General features: G+C 31.9%; 1 protein-coding gene across 10 annotated transcripts in view; it reads left to right on the plus strand.

The window, feature by feature from the left end:
• Nucleotides 1-20,233, plus strand: part of ELP4 (elongator acetyltransferase complex subunit 4) — a 274,173-nt gene that overhangs the window by 119,685 nt on the left and 134,255 nt on the right. For all 10 annotated transcript variants that reach the window (XM_508351.8, XM_009460184.5, XM_016920616.3 and 7 more), the window contains exons 7-8: nt 3,009-3,197; nt 18,511-18,619. In XM_508351.8, coding sequence (XP_508351.4) covers nt 3,009-3,197; nt 18,511-18,619 — 298 coding nt within the window. The remainder of the gene's footprint in view (nt 1-3,008; nt 3,198-18,510; nt 18,620-20,233) is intronic.

Raw genomic sequence — 20,233 nt, forward strand, 5'->3', positions numbered from 1 at the left:
ATGGATTTTACTTAGAATACCAGATTAAATATTTTGGATGTTCTCGTAGGAATAAAACTATTTATTGTACAGCTAACAAGGTTCTTTTTTTTAATCTTATGCCACACAGTATGCCCCATTATTATATGGCATAGCAAAGGAATTATATATCCTAAAGGACACAAGAGATTTATAATTCAGCCTTTGTTTTTGCAATTACCATTATATTTTTTATAATATAAGTGAAGTATTATGTTCAATTATATCTGTTGTGCTGGGTACCCACCTCACTTAAATATCTTATCTCTCATTCATTTTTTGGCTTAATATTTTCATTCACTTGATATACATATATCAGTGTATCTGTCAAGAGTCATTAAACCTCTGTAGTTCTCCTAATTTCATACCTAACAGCATTTTTGTTATAAACTTTTGTCAAGTACTTTTTAATACAATAATAGATAATGGGACAGTGGGTTAAAATACTGTTGATCTTTAGTTTCTGAAATGTTAACAGAGAAAACAATATTATCCTGCTCTCCTTTTACCTTCACGTTTCATTGTACTATCTAGATTTTTTTTTTTTTGTATGTTTCTCTCCCTTTTTCCAGAATGCTCTTTCTGTTGGGAATCTAACATGTTTGTTATCATGAGATAACAAATTTAGAGATAGCAAAATGAACTTTAAATTCTTGCCATTTTACTTAAATTCTGAGGTTTTAAATAATAAAAAAAAAGAATAACCCATCATATTTTACAGATATCTTACACTAATTCACCAGAAATGTATCTATACTTCTAACCTAAGCCCTGGTACATCTCATTACTTCATTTCATTCAAGTAATGCAGAAATAAAAAGAAAACAATTTTTGTGGACCATTGAGGATGATAACATAGGGTGTCTTAGGTGGTTGTCTATCATAACTTTAACACAATCATTTAAAAAATTGAACCAGCTGCCTACATAGTACAATCATGTTTTAGGTCCTTAGAGTCAGGAAGTTTTTTTCTAACGTGCTTATTCTAAAATCCTTTTTTTTTTTTTTTTTTTTTGTAATTTCATTCTTATAGTCTTATCCAGGCCATTATATCCCTTCAATTGTATTGAATTATAGAGCAACAATGTTATCTTCTCTCCTTTTCATTTTTTTTTTTTAATGGAGTCTCACTCTGTCACCCAGGCTGGAGTGAGGTGGGGCAATCTCAGCTCCCTGCAACCTCCGCCTCCCAGGTTCAAGCAATTCTCCTGCCTCAGCCTCCCAAATTGCTGGGACTACAGGTGCGCACCACCACACCCAGCTAATGTTTGTATTTTTAGTAGAGACAGGGTTTCACTACGTTGGCCAGGCTGGTCTCAAACTCTTGACCTTAGGCGATCTACCCTCCTCAGCTTCCAAATGTGCTGGGATTACAGGTGTGAACCACAGCGCCTGGCCTCTCCTTTTAATTTAAAATGAATAAAACTGGCTGGATGCAGTATCTAACACCTGTAATCCAAATACTTTGAGAGGCTGAGGCAGGAGGATTGCTTTAGTCCAGCAGTTCAAGGTCAGCCTAGGCAACATAGCAAGACCCTGTCTCTACAAAAACAATAAAAGAAAAATTAGCTAGATCTGGTGGCACATGCACGTAGTCCCAGCTACTCTGGAGGCAGAGGTGGGAAGATCATTTGAGCCCAGGAGTTCGAGACTACCATAAGCTATAGTAAGGCCACTGCACTGCATCTGGCTAACAGAGAAAGACACTGTCTCAAAAAAAAAAAAGAAAGAAAGAAAGAAAGAGAAAACAAAGTCCTAAGTAAAGTGTGTGTTTTGTCCAGAATCATACATCTTCTTAGTTACATAGTCCCGACTGTAATTCTCTCTTATTCATTTACTAGCTTATGTTCCTTTAGGCTTTAATCTTCTAACATTTCAGTGTTGTATTCATTTTTCTTCCTTTCCATGGTCAATAAATTCTGCTTGAAAAAGGAATACACAAATTCAGTTTTCGTTTGTAATATCAGGGAAATAGATATATTGTGTTGGGCAATAACTAGTTGGTTAATAAATTTTATCAGTGGTATTTTATAGCAATAGCAAGTGATACATTTTAGGAATTTGTTTCATCAGAAATCACTTGTAAAGTAGCACACATTCCAAATTATGGCTTTAAGAGCAAACTTACTTTTCCCATCAATTCTAATAATGAATTCTCAATTATTTGCACATGCCAGATTTTGTTAACGCCTTCTTCTTTTGCCCAGAAATTTTGCTGAATTTCTAAGGAAAGTATTTACAAAACATTTATTTAGTTAGAATAACCCAAACAGTAGAATTTATTATAAACACATCTGTTGTTAAATGTTTATTCACAGTGATGTATTCACAGTTTAATTGTTTTTAAATGTTCTTTTCCCAAGAAATACAGTCACTTATTGTGACCTTACTGTCAGTAGGCTCAGGTTCTAAATGTTCACCTGTTAAATTTTACGAAGAGTGTTGAACTTAAATTATTATTTTAAGAGCAGCTTCAAGAAGAAAAACCAGAGGCAAATGTAAAATATAAAAACAAAAAGTCATGTATCTTTAAGCTTTTTTCAAAGAAAAGATCAGGCAGTAGGTAGGATAAAATTAAATAAGAAATATTGAACAATTTATAGTTTACTGAAAGACAGAATTTTCTAATACTGAGAAGGGATTTGCAAGCGTTCTAGTTTAGATTTCATCATTATTATCTGTTTTATTAAATATTTTAAGTGCATTAAATATAATTCTTAGAGTTGTTGCTGTTAAAATTTAGATACAATTTAAAGCTTAAGGCTTATGATACTCTTCAGATTTTTCAAAAGTTAAAGTTATTTTTTATAATCTTGTAATCTAAACGGTTTCATTTATACTGCTTTATGTACTAATAGTACATAAAAATTTTTAACACATCTATTGACATTGTCTCCCTGATGTTGTAAAGATAAGAACTGACAGATAAAAGTGGTATTCTATTGATTAACAAAACTTCATATGTTTGCTTTTTTCCCACTTTCTTTTAGAAAAAACAGAGAAACATTTTAAGAATAGGAATTCAGAATCTTGGCTCACCTTTATGGGGAGACGATATCTGCTGTGCAGAAAATGGTGGCAACAGTCACAGCCTTACCAAGTTCCTCTATGTTCTCCGTGGTCTTCTGAGAACCTCTCTTTCAGCCTGCATCATCACAATGCCAACACATCTGATCCAGGTAAGAACTTTCCAGAACTACTTTTTCATAATTCATAGTAATATAGTATGACATTGTGGTTTTAGTTTGCATTTCCACGATAACTAATGATGTTGACCATCTTTTCATGTGCTTTCTGGCCATTTGCATGTCTTCTTTTGTCTGTCTTTTGTCCATTTTTTATTGATAGTCTCATTATCAATTTGTAAAGTTCCTTGATATTTTAGCTACAACTTGGTAATAATTTTCCTCCTATGACTTACTTTTTCTATTTTCTTAACAGTGTCTTTTGAAGAGCTAAAGTTTTCAATATTGATGAAGTTTAATTTATAAATTTTTTAATGGTTAGTGGTTTACCTCCCTCACACCTCCAATCTTGACAGTCTTTTTCTCTTGTGTTTTCTTCCAAACATTTTATAGTTTTTTCTTTTACTAATGAATCAATGTATTTGCATTTGAATTTTTTCTACAGTTTTAGTTCATGTTCTGAAACAGCTTTTAGTTTCTTTAATTAATATTCTAATGTAAAGTATATGTTAACATTAGTATAGTTAAGTACATATTGTCTGCCTCAAGCATGTGATTTCATATAATCTTATATATCTAATACATTGTAGTCTCCATAGAGGGAGGGCCTGATATTTATACTTTTCTTTATAGGCTTTATGGTAATAACATAATATTAAACGTGGTTTTAAAATTCTTAACACAGTACCTAGGCTTTTCCTAGATATTCAATAAATGTTAAATGAATATTGCATCTTTATTATAAAGTTATGTAATCTTAGTATCTCTGTTCCAACATACCCAGACCCTACCTGCAAATAGCAAATTTATTAAAATGACATTTAGTTACATTCATTATATACAGCATATATAGCAAATATGACTGAAAAGTGTGACAAATGAAAAGTGAATTTAGCTAGATGCAGTGCCTTACACCTGTAATCCCAGCACTTTGGGAGGCTGAGGCAGAAGGATCACCTGAGGCAAGAAGTTCAGCCAGGGTAACATAGCAAGTCCCCATCTCTACAAAAAATTAAATTAAATTTTAAAAGAAGTGAATTTGGTCTCCTTGGCCAGTAGAATTTATTTATTTATAAAAGGCAGCAGAGGATAATTCGGTTTTCCTTGAAGGGCTTTTTATACATTGTATCTGGACCTAAATTATTATTATTAGTTTACAGTTGCAGACATATCATAAGGAGACTCCTTTCTCTAATCATGCTAGACATTGTACACATACTTGTATTGCTTTCATTGTTAATAAGTTATCATAAAGTTAGTACTCGAATAATAGTTTGGGTAGACCTGGTGAGCTTTTTATGATAAATAAACATGAAACAGACTTATCAGATACTGGTGAAAATACTACTACTTATACTACTACTACTACTGTTCTATTACTACAACTATTTATTAGCCATGTACTACATCCCAAGCACTTTACAAGTATTATGTCCTTGAATCTTCAGTGCTACCCTGTGAAACGGATAGTTTTTACCTCTGTTTCCATAGGGTCACCCAGTTAATAAGTAGCAGGCCAGTGTTCTTCCCTGACTTCAAACCTTATCACCCTCACCATTAGGTTATATGGCTTCACTAATCATCACAAAAACCCTGCAAGATAGCTGTGATTTCACCCTTTGCAAAGACAACTAAACTGAAATTAAATGATTATCCAATATCCCATATCTGTTGTACATTTTAAGCTGGTATTCAAGCTCAGATCTGGTTAACTCTAAAATTTAAACTCTTTACCCTCTGTCACACTATATCTATGTGTCCTGAATTATTAACTACCTTTGATGACACTAAGTTTCTATTAGGAAAAAAAAGTTACTGGCTAACATTGTAATTATTCCATATTTATTAAGAGAAAATTATTATTGTAAAATATTTGATAAATTAGTACATATAAAAGATTAAACAAAAAGTTCCATTCTAGACAAGAGAGAAAAAAGATGAAAATATGCTTCCTTTTGCATAATTGCAAAGCAAACAAAAACAATTATGAAAAAAATATATGTACATATGTAACTTTAAATTTTATTCCAAAGGGGCCTCTGTGAGAAAACAGAAAGAAAGAAAAGGAAAACACTTTTTAAAAGCCATTTTGTTGGTGAGCATCTTTATTACTTAAGGAAGAGATTCCCATTGCGGATTTCTGTGACAGTGAATCCTGTACCCTCTGTTTAAGGGAACAGCAGATTCTATCAGATGACCTCCAATCAGCCTATCTAGATAACTGATTAAATATTAAGTGAATGATATAGTGATCTGGATGTCTGAACCTGAAACAATATTTTGACTTTGATACTTTACAGGTATATTTCAGCCCCTGTATAACTGGAAGAGAGATTAAATTTATGCTTCTTAACATAGCAGTAAAGAGACTTCTTTGAAATACACATAGCAAAATATAGGGTTAGATTTTGGTAATGAGTATAAAGTTATATAGTGTGACAAAGAATTAAGACATATTCCTCAAAACAGAGAATGTCTTTTTTTAAAAAACTGCACAACCTTCTAAAATTTTTCCAATTTTCAATCTCTCATTCCTAGACGGTTTTGCAAAGTTATCATATAGTAGTCTTCTGGCCCTAATACCAATGGAGTTATAAAAAACAAATAAATTTTCCCTTGCTCTTTGAACATAATGTCTGACCATATATTTGTTTTTATATGAAAATGTTTAGGAGAAAATATAAAACTTGTACTTGTTCAAACCCATCATTATATAAATATGAAGTAAAACTTTTAATAACTTTTAAAGTCTGTCAAGGAAAATCAGTCTTTTGGCTAAGGAAAGAGAATAAGAATTGCAAGCAGTATGCTTAGAAAGGTAATCAAAGATGTACGAATACATATAACCAGGGCACTGTGAGTTTATTTAATAAAAAGTTACGTGGTGATTACTATGGGCCAGTTGCAGTCCTAAATGCTTTTCAAATATCAACTCATTTAATTCTCATAATAACCCTGTATGGTTGGTACTGTCATTATCTTTTCCCAAGATCACACAGCTAATGAGTGGCAGAATTTAGACTTAAGTAGTCTACCTCCTATTACCATAATCTTAACGCCACTGTGCTGTGCTACTTGTTCAACATAGATACTAGAGTCAAAATTTAGAAACAAACTGTGCACAAAGTAGCATTCAATGATAGAAAGAACCTGGGATCTTAGAGGCAGATGGATCCAACTAGTTTCATAGTCTTAGTCAAGTCTTAATTTTTTCAGCCTCAGCTTCATCTGTGAAAATGGAGCAAAAAGTATCCAGTTAAGAGGATTAGTAATAACATGTACTTAAACAGTGCTGGCACATAGTAGGCATTCAATATATGTTAGCAGTTGTCATCTTCACTATTATTACTTAAACAGATCTCCAAAATTGAGGATTTGAACAGAGATCAGGCTACAAAAAATAAGATATAAAAGTCTATCAAAGCAATAGAAATCTCCAGCGGCCTCTTTTTACGAAAAACACTGACAGGATCTTCTCACAGGTTAGGCCTGAGACAGACCAGGAGGCATAGATAAAGTCAGTTGGCCATCCAAATATTAGTAGCATCACCATGTTGTAACAAGACTCTTTAAACATCATACATCACCTTCCTGTCCACTATGACCAGTGCCACCTCTGGAGATTGTAAGTTAGGGTTTAAATGGTGATTGAATGACTGTGGGTAATTTAGCTTATACACTTATTTAACAAATAATGCAGGCACTGTTCTAGGCACCCATAGGGATACAGTAGCAAACAAGACAAACAAGATTCCTATTCACATGGAACTTTTTCAACAATGTAAAAGATAGGATGGAACAGAAAAGTAGTATATGTGAGTATATGAATACTTGAGCTTGGGGATGGTAGTAGAGTGGTTTTGGGCAGAAATAGAAATGTAGTTGGATATCCTTGAAAATTTTATCATACATATAGTTGGGCATGTATAGATAATAAAATTGTGGTACCTTTATTTGAGTGCATTATATAAATTAATATTAAAGGTACTTTGTATAAAATATCCTTATTTCTTGAATTGTTAAACCAGCCAATCGGTGTTCTTACTTTAGTTATTAGCATTCTGTCAGACTTGTATAGTAATGATTAGTTACCCTTTATTGTACTTTTGGCATGCTTCCCATGTTTAATTTCATTGTAGGGGAAAGAACACATAGTTAAGGAAATTGCAAAGAGAGGGAAAAGTTAAAATAGGGAAAATAATGACATAGATTCAAAACTGATTTTAACTTATTGTTATAATAAGACTTTTGTGAGTAGAATGAAGACTTATTTTTTAATTTGCATTTGAAATGTTTTATGTTCAGTCCCACAACTTTGAACTTGAAATTTCTTATTTCCTTCAGGTTGAAGATTATTTTCTTTAATGCCACAGGAAAAAAATGGCAAGCATACTTTGGAACAAGTATATAAAAATAAATTCTAAATATCTGTTAAGAAAACACAAAAATTGTTCAACAAATATATTATGAATGTCTTAAGTGTATATGCATATAATCTTAAACAATTTTCCCTTTGAAGTAATATTATTACTCATATTGTCTCTTGATAGAATATAGTTTTAGTATCTGCCCAAAGACATTGAACTAGAAATGTGTGTGAAAATGGCTAAGTTAAATACAGACTTTGTTACATGCTGAACTGTGGAGTAAAGTGTCATTAGAAGAAGCAGAACTACGGACGGCTCCCCTATATTCCAGCATTACTCAGTTCCCAGATCCCTGCTGTGTAGTTGTTCCACTCGCCAAGAAGCCTGTTAAAGAGCCCCCAAGAGCATGTGTACAGCCCTCCATGTTAATAGTTAATTGGTGAGGATGGCAAGATGAGAGGACAGCCGAACATGTGGTCTCTCAGACTCAAGCAGTAGACAGACCTTTAGTTATAATAACAGCAGCTGCTCACATTCTCACAACTCAACTGTTCAAAACTCTGTTGTTGAGTGAAGGAGGTTGTCGTGGATTGAAAGAAGAAAAAAAGAAAAGGTTACTTCTAAGAAAAGTAACTAAAACACTATATTTAAACTCTTCCTACATATTATTATAATTATAAGAATATTATTGCAACTTTTAAAAACTTTGGTGTAAATACCCATATTAAAGGTTATTATATTTTGGCTACACTCAGCATTGTGCTGCTTGTCCCCCTTTTACTGTTAGAAACAGAAATGTTTTTGTACCCTTTGAAACTTTTTAATGAGTTATCTTTTTCTTTTGCAAAGTGGTAACTTTAAAGCAGTTACAATAGGATACTGTTTGACTTCCATATCTAGCAAGATATGAAACAATAATTTGTTGTTCTGTAAATGGGAATTGGCTTACCACTAGCAAAATTTGTCATCCACCTCCAAATTATGCAAACATTTTGTGGCTTTTGAAAATAGGTAATTTTATTTTCAATTCCCAGTAACAGTTGTGTGCTTGAAGAAAATGGTGACCAATAACACTTATTCTTTTTGGAAATAGAAACTTAGTTTTGTGCCTTATGATGATTTTATTAGTGAGGTGAAAAGAAAATAAATTTCCCCTTGTTTATGCATTTTTTAGTATAATCTGTGGCAAGTTGTTTTTGATTTGTATTTTTTAAGGCACTTTTACCTAAAACTGTCAGGAAATAAATATCGAAACACTTAAACTAATTAATAAAATTAGAAATGGAGAAAGTTATACCGTTCTCACAGCATTTTTTTCAAAAAGAAAATTTACTTATTATTGCTAATCTTTATTCAAGCTGTCATAGTCTGCACTTTTAAGGAATTTTAAAATATAAACAACAATAATGCAAGAATGAAAACTCCTTTGACATTCTGGATCATAGAATATGTCAGTATGTTTTTTCATTGTATAATAATTTTAAGTATCGCCAGAGTTTAATGTACTTGTCTAGAGAACAGTAGTTGGTAAACTATTTAGCTTTCCTTTATTCAACCAAATTTCAGATTTGAAACTAGCCTATAGCATATTTTCGTTTGTCATCATTGACACTTGATCAATTAACAGCCTTATTCAATTTTTGTCATATACCCACTGTTTTATAATAATTTGATCTGTAGAATTTTTTCCCAGCTATCTCATTGAAGAAAACTATTACCAGCATGTTAGCTTATACCAAGGAAAATTCATTTTCTGATGAAAAGGAGGGAGAAAGGGCCTTTTTAAAATATGTCTCTTGAAAAATGAATGAGATTTTATTTAGTGTGTTATTTTAATTGATGTGTTTTCAAATTAATCTTCTATAACATTAGAAGATTTGAACCTACTGAAGTGAATGATACAGTATGTTTCTATGTAGAGAAATTCAGAACAAACCTTTTCACATCCATAAACTTTTTTGTTCATGCTGAGTATTTTAGCAGCTAAACTCTAAGTCAAGCAATGGACCGCTTTAGAACTAACCACTAATATGGGATTATGAAATGTGGACTCCAATGGCCTTGTGAATTTCTCTCAGTGTGAAATCTTTTATTCTTAAAACAAGAACTAAGAATAATTGCATGGTGAAGAAAAATATACTTTTGTGAGTTTACAGCTATAAATTTTGGGAAAATATTTTTTATCTAATTGTTGATATGAGCATACCACCACCTTCAGTCATCTAACTTTATTTCAAATGATCTTTTTAAATGCACTTTATTAAGAAGAATATTTAGGGATGAAAATTACAGATTAATCTCTTGATCATAGCTACAATTACTAAAGGATAAAGCCAGATATTCAGAGTGTCATTTTTTATGAATTCTTTTCTTAATCAGAATATTCTTAACTGAGAATCTGCCTTTAATGTTTTCAGATCTTCTTAACGACTCTGAAATTGATTATAAGAAATTTACATATTTAAGAGTTTAAAAAGAAGCAGTTTTTAAAATGAGCTAAATTATATTATACCCATTTCAGTTTTACATCATATTTATCAAATTCCAGTGACTTTGTGTCAGTATAGTAAGCTGTAAACAGAATCAGTTTTTCTTTAAAATAACAAATAGTCTGTGTTTCAGTCCTTCTACCATAGACTTTGGACTTATAATTCTTACAGCTCAAGCTTTTTTTCTTGTTTCAGACTACACATGCTGATACCCGGTTAATTTTTAAAGTCACATCATAGCTTGTATGCGTTATACATATATATTTAATTTACTTTTTTGGACAAGGATGATTGAAACTTTTTACACAAACTCTAAATTATCTATAAAGTTCTGTCTATATTAAGCATAGTAGTATATGTACAACTTTGTGTGAATATGCATATTGAATAAGAACAGGATATATTTTAAATTGTCAGTAAGGATATATTTTAAATTGTCATTTTCATCTTTAAAAGAGAAGTACGATTCAGAAACCTTTCATTACACTTAATCTAACCAAAACATATTCAGTAAACCATAAAAAAAAAATTTTGGTTTAAAATATTTTTCCTTTCTCTAAAATAACTTTGTGATGTTCTTGTTCATACTGTTATTCATTCTGTAGTTCCTATAATGGTAGTAGTTATTAGCTAATGGGCTATTTAGGGCCAAACTTTTCAAATGTATCAATGATATAAATAGTGAAATGTCTCATCACGGTATGGAGATTGAGTCATCTGTTTGGACATATGGAATCTTTGGCTGCTGGACTGCATCGTCTTTATAATGCCCAGTGTCCAAGGATGGACACAACTGTTCTGGGAGCAGAAGGGGATGTGGGGAGCCCTGTGTGTTCAAGCTACATGAATATGGTAGGAGAAAAAGAGGGGAAATGATCTTTTACATTATTTTTATCATAAACTATCTTCTATATCACTTTTTGTGTATAGAAAACAAGTACAACTTTATTTAATTTTTCATTTATTTTACAAATAAAATTACTAAATTTTTTTCTTTGGCATTGTAAGATATCTGAAAAATACCTGTGAGAAAACATGAGTTTTGAATTATTCCTATTTATATACTTGGTTACATACTTTCCCTTAAAGAAAGATTACCGTCATCAAATGTGAATGATACTTACTTTTTAATGTTGAGACCAAACATGCTTGTAAACAATTACAATTTAAAGCTGTTTAAGTACCAGGTCAGATATTATGTCCTAGTGTTATGTTTTATCCCTTTCCTATTAATTACATTATTATTGCTATATGAAGAGTTCTTGCTTCTTTAATAATGTTTTCGCACCCTATGTAGTTGATCTTTAATGTTGGGAAGGACAGGGGAGAGATTAAATTAGGCTTGTAACCTCTTTTTCTTCCAGGCTGATGATAGAAAATAAAAGCTCTTAGCCACAAAATGTAACACTTAGAATTAATATTTAATTAGACTAGCAAATTGTACACTGTGGCTGAAAGCTTCCAAAGAGTTGTTAGTGCCACAATTGACCTACAGGTTTAATAATAACTCACTTCTAGAAGCAAGTGCCAGTTCAGCATAGTAGAGCCACTGTAAGAAAGTCCTGAGAGATTAAAATCAGCAAACCAAATGGCAGGCAAGGATTCCTGGGATGGAGCCTTCTGGAAAGCTGGGAGCTGGAATAGCTTTTAAGCCAGGATTCAGATGAGAACAGTGGGTGAAAAAGCTGATCCCTCCTGTTCTGGGAGCTTCTGGTTGTAGGCCAAAATCTTAGAACAGATTTTTACTAAATGTTTTTGCTGCAGCTATTAACTTACATTGAAAATCAAATATTGAATAATTTTTCTGTAAAATTTAGCAAATTTTTTGTGTAAACATTAGTTCTTAATTTCTTACATATTAGTACATAATATCTGTAAACTCAGATCATTAGATTATCAGATAGGTTTGGCGCTGTACATCTATGCTGTTTTGCTGTGACATGCTGTTTCCTTGTTCCCTGTATAGTTGATTTATATGGTTCATTTCTATATTATTTCATTACGGGGCATTATGCAGAGCCTGAGAAAGAGATTGTGAAGTCTGTAGCCCAAGAATTTTTTTTCTTCAAGAAAGTGTATATATCAACAAACATAATTCAAAGGCATTCTTAATTTTTAAAGGCCTTATATTATAAAAACAATGCTATATTTTATGTTTATGATGCACTTAAATTACAAGATAAATAATTCGACCTCCTGGTGAAACATTGGATCTTTATATTTTTGCCAAATTAATCTGGTGAATATAAGACACCCTGAGTTTGAAAATGCGCAGACTGAAAGGGGGGCACCTTACATAATTTATTGATAGTATCTTAAATAATTAAAGAAAAGCTAGTCATTTGTTCAAAATTCAAGCAGGTGAGGACCTTGCCAGCAGAGGGAGTAGTTCTGTCTTCCATCAGGTTCCCATCATTTTCCCACCTGCCTCAGCCTTTTTCCCAGCCAGTCTCCCATCTGGACCTGGCTCTTGTCAACCTGCTCCTGATGACAGGCTATAATTTTATACTCAATATGGGATTATTCTAAGCTGATTTTAAACTTTAGTATCTTTAACCTGCTACTGCATCACAAACATCAGCTGGATGCTCTGTTTGATATTTGGATATTAGCAATTGTTTTTCAAGGCAGGGCGTGAGCTTTTGGACATCTGTGAATTGCATTTTAGGGTTTCAAGTATCAAAGTACTAAAAAAAGATTTCTGATTTAGGAAGTTTCCCATAAAACATTTTTAATCATGAAACACAAATTTTTCTGTGGGTAGATTTCTTAATATGAAACTAGATGTATAGTTAAGAAAAATGCCTACAATTAATTTTGAATATTATACCATTATTCTGTCCAGCCTATTCATTTCAGTATTTTGTTCATCCCATTTCTGATTTTTCAGAATATGTAAGTTTTTTTAATGTTTTATAGAATAACTTACTTAAAAAGAAACAAAACTAATATAAATAAATGTTCTGCAAAGTATGTTTATTTGAATATTTGAAGCCAGTGTAAATATAATATAAACAATATTTCTGAAAGTAAAACAATGTGTTCTTTAAAAAAGTCTCAATTATAAAGAACCAATATTTTCATATCAAAATTTAGAATATTGAGTATTTGACCATGTAGAAAACACAAAAAGTTGTGGCTCCATTGCCTATTCCTAGTAAAATTTGATATCTTAGCAGTTTTTTTTCGCCATCGAGGTTAGGAATATTTGCCATTAGCCCCTTTGTGGATACGTTTTGAGCTTTAGGATAAAGAACCAAAATATGTTTGTTTTACAGTTTTCCTATGTGAATATTACTATATGATGCTAGGCAGATAATGTTACATTTAGAATTTTTTTAATTTACAAAAGTTCCTCTGTATTCTAAAATTAACCATGACTTGAAGTTCAGTGTTAAATCTGGAAAGATTTAATCTGATACCTTCATCAGTTTATTACAAATATTCTAAATCTCATGATTATGAACAGAATTATTTTCCCACTATCAAATATTTTTTGATAAAATAAAAATCTAATCCACAGGAGCAAGTGACAACTCTGGAGGAAGTGAGACAAGTTTGTAAAAAGTTATAAACATAGTATAAATAACTTTATTATTTCACAGTCTTGATTTCTGTAGAATGGAAAACCTAATAAGCATGGAAAAATAAATGTCTTATTAAATATCCCCGTATTTATCCTTGGATCCAAGCTTATTTTTTGGATTACAGAACAAAGAAAGGTCTTAAGTTCTCCTATATTCATGTTCTCTGCATATCATTTTTCAGAAAATGTTATAAATTGAGCTGTTGATTATGACATACTTGCTTTTCTTGTGGGTACTCCCCTCCCCGCACTCTCCCAACACACAACCACTACATCATGTATTATGGTCAAACGTAAAGTAACTTAAATATTTATCTAAGTCTTCAAAATTAACTTAATAGTGCTTTCAGGCTATTATAGCCCCAAATCTGTTATTTGTGCCATACTCAAATGAGAGCTCTTCCTTTCATATTATTTTTCCTATCTTTCTTAAATAGTATAGAGTAACTCAGGAACTTGCTCTTACTTGAGGCATTGCATAAATGCTTTATGTTGATTGATTTACTCCTTTCAAGCTTCTTGATAATTAAGTTATTGGTTAATTACCTCTTAATCCTCTTACTAAAATTTTTTCTGGAAATATATTTTGTGTTCGTACAAATTGCATCTTTTATACTGTTGAGATAATTAGGTTTGGGAAAATAAGGAAATATTGAGGGTTTAAGGTATTCTGATTGTTACTTGGTAACTCTAAGTAGATATCTGAACCATTTTTATTAGAAAATTGTAGGAGCTTTAAATGGCAGTGATTAAATTTTTATCTCTTAACAAAATTCATAGTTTTGACTTTAAGAACTTTGATCTGAAAGGGAGCATTAAATTAATCTTCCTTAATTTAAAATCCATTTAACAGATTTGTTGTACCCTAATAAAAAATGTATTACCATTGTATAATGGCAAACAGGAAACACTCTATGAAACCAAACAGAGAACAGTCAAAACAAATACTCTGAAGGTTTTTTTTTTTAAATTAAAATTGAAATACAAAGGTAGAAGACTGGACAATCTGATTTGCTTTGCTTATTTGCAACACCATTTGACATATTTTAAATTTAAATGATTAAATTATGTTGCAACAGAAAACTTTAAGAGCCCTTTATGTAACTTAATACAATGCTATTTGAGATTGCCAGCAAACTCTTAAAACTCCTGGACACTGGCTTTCCTCTCTTCTGGCTTCCCTCCTAGTCATGTCTTGGCTACTATCCAGAGCTGACAACTCTCACCCAGGAGCGCAGGGAGATTTGTCTAGGATAAGAAGGATTTTTGAGCCATCCTACATTTTAATATCCAGATGGGCAAGGAGGAGGGGTGGCAATATCATTGTACATACTTGGGTGATGTCATTATAACATACATACACCATAAGCATTAATTTACCCAGATTGGTGAATTCTGAATGTCCTTACTGAAATGTTCCGTACTGGAAACGATATTGTAACAACTTGAAAATTAATGCAAAGATTATGTTCAAATTTAAGTAATTGATGTACAAATACCTCTACTTCTCCATTTCTATCTATTAATATATACTGAAGACCAAAAGGGTTTTACATCTTGGTGAATAACATAAAAACACTTAGAATCTGTTAAGATGAGAATGTGGATGTTCCAGTTTCAAGGCCTCTGCTCAGATCATTATGCTAAAGCTTTCTGAACACTGCTGGTTATATTATGACAATTTATTATCCATAGTGTATTCCTGCTAAAGTGAATTGTGATTATTATGCTTTTATGGGTTTTTTAAGCTGTTAATTTTATATTCTTCTAAGTAAATTCACCTGCTTTTATCTAAAAGACCATTTAGTATTAATATTATTATTTGAAAGACTTTTTGACAAGAATGATTTTAAGGTAAGATTACATCAATAGACCATATTCCTTATGAAGCTTGGAGGTGCAGAAGTAATCTATAACAATTTTTTTAACTTTTTAAAACACATATACGTTTATAAGCCCAAATGTCTTTTATGCTCCTACACATAACTAGAAGGTTGAATAAGTTTATAGTAAAAATAAACATTTTCTCAGTCAGAAACTTAGATGTTATTCTTATGTAATTTCCATTGCTTTTTATTCTATAAATGTTTTTCAGATATCCCTACAACTTTCACAATTAATCTGGTCTGCCACATTATACAAATAATTTTGCAAAATAAATGTGCAGAAAGCAGTAAGATCACTGTGAAACTATATAACTAATTTTATGGTAATAGTATGATGAAAAATTATTCTTGTACTAATACTTTATGGAAGTTTTTTCAATAGACTTTTGTTTATAGTTAATGACTATGATGCAAACCTGTGAAACTTAGAAATATAATAAGTGAAATACATGAATGAGTTTCTGGAAAATTGTGAAATCTAGGCTGTGCATATTTTTCAGTTAGAATTCACTAGTTTTCCCCTTCGAAGTGGATAACTGATTTTTTTTAAATCTCCCACAAACTACCTTTAAAAGACTTATAAAGTTGATAAACATTATAGGATTTAAAATGGTTTATTAGTAAATGTTAAGATTAAATGAAAGAAGTAAATCCTCTTTGAAATAAGCAAATGTCAGGTTGACCATTTAAATACACAGTACCTTGCTTAGGTACTATCAGAATTGAAATTTATCTCATCTTTAAACCTTGCAATTTCTGTTATTCATATAATTGAGAAAGTCCTAGTTTATATCACTGAAATCTTGAATAGATGAGTTCTAACAAAAATTGACTTGTATCATTTTAGTTTCAGATATTTAGATAAAAAGGCTTAGTCTTTTATTTATAGATAAAAGGAAATCTGACCTTTTGATTAAGAAATATTGTCAGTAGCCTTTATAAATGCTTGTTCATCTGAGGGTCCATGACAGGAGTACTCTTCCCAGTTGAGTTTATCCTAAAAATGAAATGATAAGAGCCTGCTGGTTATTATCCATGATTCTTCTTAATGGGGGAACCACATGGTTATTCTTCATCTCCCACTTGTTCTCACCCTTTACTACCAACCCAGCCACACCCCACCCCCACCCCAACATTGTTCAGTACTCAGCACAATGAATCATTTTCAAGTTGACTCATTGTGAACTGTATCCCAGCTGTTGGAATGTCTGGCAGACATTTTTGTTTGGGTGAAGAATAACTGGCTGAAACCCAACCTGGATGAGTTTGATATAATGGTCTTTGGCTAAAGAAATATTGAGAGGAACATGTTTATGGCCTCTGAAGCCCCTGTTATTCCTGGAGTAGGACCATCCCCTGTGGCACAGAACTGAAAGTAAGGAATCAATCTGGATTATTTTCTCACCATTGAATGAAAAATTGCCTTAGAAAAAATAGGCATTTCCAAACTATGTTTTTCTATACTTAGTGTGCCCACGTGATTGAACATATTAAAGACAATTAAGAATAATTATTTTTACTGATTCTTTTTAACAACACTGATCCAAAGGCTGAAACCTTCCTTGTATAATGCTGAAACATTCTTTATATAACACACATTCCAACTTATGAAGGAGTTTCAAATACTGCTCTAGGTGTGAGTTAACCAGTCATTTCAACAGAATGTTTGGTGACACAGGCTGCTATGTGTTTCATAATACCAAGTCAGGTAACATTGACCAGCCCTCTTTAATTTTTCATTCTTAGGCCATCTTTATAAAGGGACTTAAGAAACAAGAATATTAGTAAGCTCAGTTGTAATCATATTCCCAGAAAATGAAAATCTTTTATTATATTTGACCTCTTTCTAACAGGGGATATAGCAGGCTGATAAATTTTCTTGACTGTTTTATATTTCCCATTCTTTTCTTCAAAGATTAGTTTTAAACTGGTGGGCATTACCATTGTATAAAATGAGAGTTTCAAAATTGCAAAATTTTACAAAAAACATTTTCAACTTATCTAGATCTGCCAAGCAAAAAATTGTCTAAGACATCATAGCATATAATCACAGTTTTCTGATCTACCACCCTGTCAGGGGCTAAAAGGAATACTAGATTTCCAGTAATTAAAGAATTTTAAAAAAACCCTACCAGATATTTGATGATTATATTCTTATAGCCAGGAGATTCTTAGTATTTTAGAACTTTTGCTACTTAATAACTGGACATACTAGGTTGATAAACATATTAACCTATTGTTTTGATCTGGCAAAATGTGACATTTATTAAAATGTATTTAGCAGTATTTCAGTTCATCTCAGATTGTGTCGAGAAATAAAGGATAGGCTACTGGTCTAAATGTTAGTCATCTACCATCTTTTCTTTCCCTTCATTATTATCCCAGAGCCAAATGGCAGCATCTGGAAAGAGAAAACAGAAGACTTCATAGCTAGCCATGTTGCAGTCTCTTAGCTGGTCCTTTCCATGTTTCTAATATGTCACAGAGGACCTCAGCTGTTATAGGGCTGGGACCTTGTCCCAGCTGACAGACGACAGTGGGACTCTTGCCCTATACTTTATGCTGTACCATCTACTGCTTCTGAATCCTGCTGTCTGACAGGTTTTCCAATGGGCATTGGATGAAGTAATTTGAAAAATAATCATGTATGAGAATAAAGGTAGTCTTGTTCCTTAATACAAGTGAAAAATAATCAATTTACGTTCTCTATCAGAACTAATCCATTTATGTCTTCTACCAATTTATGTTTTCCCTTCAGTTCTTCAAATTAGAATAGCATGACTACATGGGCCAGCATTTTCAATTAAGGGCATATTTCCATCCAGTTTTCAGCCTATAATAGCTTTAACTTTTAAGTTATTTCACTGTTGATAGTCTATCTCCACTACAGTTTTTCATGAGATGGCATAGGGATATTTTATAGATATTATACTATTAACATAATATTTAACGTTACTGTTTTGTTTCCATGTTTTGCAGAATAAAGCCATTATTGCCCGTGTCACAACCTTGTCAGATATAGTAGTTGGTCTGGAATCATTTATTGGTTCTGAGAGAGAAACTAACCCATTGTATAAGGATTATCATGGTAAGTACAACCTTCATAATGAGAAGAGCAGGAGCAGGCTGCTTCTAGGTTACCTGGAAGCATCCTGTTCAATCCGAATATCTACTGTCAAGGAGTATGAATTTTATAATACACCTGTTAAATATTTTCCATTCCTGTCCAGTCTTCCATGGCAGCTTATTACCCAACTACATTAAGACTATAGACTATAATAACTGAAAGGAGTCAAACCCAAGTACTGAGGCATGGCTGAGTCAGGTGTATATTTTGTCATCCTAGTGGCTTAAGGTAGCCATGTAATCAGTCATACTTACTAGCCATGTTTGAAATAAATATCGTATTAATTCTAATAATGACAGTTTTCTATAGCAGTTTATACTTTACAAAGCCTAGCCATATGATAAGATACATACTGGATTATATTTACAGATTCCTAGTCAATTACATTTTCAGAAAGAGAAGATCTTTGATTGTATTTGAACTTTTCTCTGTTTACTCATTTTCTTGTTAGTATGAGTTATGAACAAATTATAAAATATTGCCACCTTGATATAAACACAGGTGAATTCATCAGACTTTTACTTTTTTTTTTTTTTTTTTTTACTTTTAGTAATATTGTCATTTGGTTAATTTGGGGATTCTTTTTAATAAAGAGTCTTATGTAGAACTATATGAATAGTAAAAGTGTAGTACTTAGGTCTTAGTAATATAGGTCTAAAACAAATATAGAATGTAGTGAATAACAGATTTTTACCTATTATTCTTAGTATAAATAAATTATTGCTACCATTGTTATGGAACTACCATACTTCTGTGGAAACCTCTAAAGACTGAGTAGCTTATTTGAAGCCTGCTACCAGATTTTATAAGACAAGTATTACGAGCTTATGCATTTTGTAAAATATTTTATATTCTAAAAAATATTATTTTGATTAAAATATTGCAAAGGTTGAAAGACTATGATTCTTTGTGCTAAAATCTCTGAATTGATAAATTATTTTCCACTGAGTAAAGAGTGGTTCTAATGACTAGTATGCTTTCTGTTAATAAGGAGGACCTGATGATGAAATTATTAATTTATTCTATAAGGCCTCTTGATAGCTAAGCAAGCACATTCAAGGTTAAAATAAGAAACGTACAAATAAAAGTATGGTGTGCCTATTTCTAATAAATATATTTTACTAAATAGTATGTATGAGATAGTCTTAATTTGTAGCCAAAAGCTGTCTTCTTGAAACACCTTTTACATTTTTTTAAGTTTGAAAAATTTTCAGGTATTTTAGTTAATTATTTTTGAAGAGGCTATTTCTAAAGCTAAGTACCTTTAAAGGTTTAAGCTAAGACTAATAGATGCATTATTAAGCATTTAAACACACGTACAAAACCTTGTACTAGAGAAGCAGTTCTATAAGTAAGATTTGTCTCTTTGTTCAAATCTGTAATTTGCCTTTCCTCCCCATGTTTTGGATCAGTGTCCTCGGGATGGCGATTTTTAAATATAAGCTGAGTCAGGCAGAAAGATGTAGTGAAGAACCTTCCATGTCTTCATCTGTGGGAAATGACCCCTAGTTTAGTCAGAAACTACATTAGGCTGCACAAAAGCTATCCAGTGCCCTTGTCAGAAAAAATTAGCAA

The sequence above is a fragment of the Pan troglodytes genome, chromosome 9 (genome assembly GCF_028858775.2).
Source record: "Pan troglodytes isolate AG18354 chromosome 9, NHGRI_mPanTro3-v2.0_pri, whole genome shotgun sequence".
In the NCBI taxonomy this organism is placed as follows: Eukaryota; Metazoa; Chordata; class Mammalia; order Primates; family Hominidae; genus Pan; species Pan troglodytes.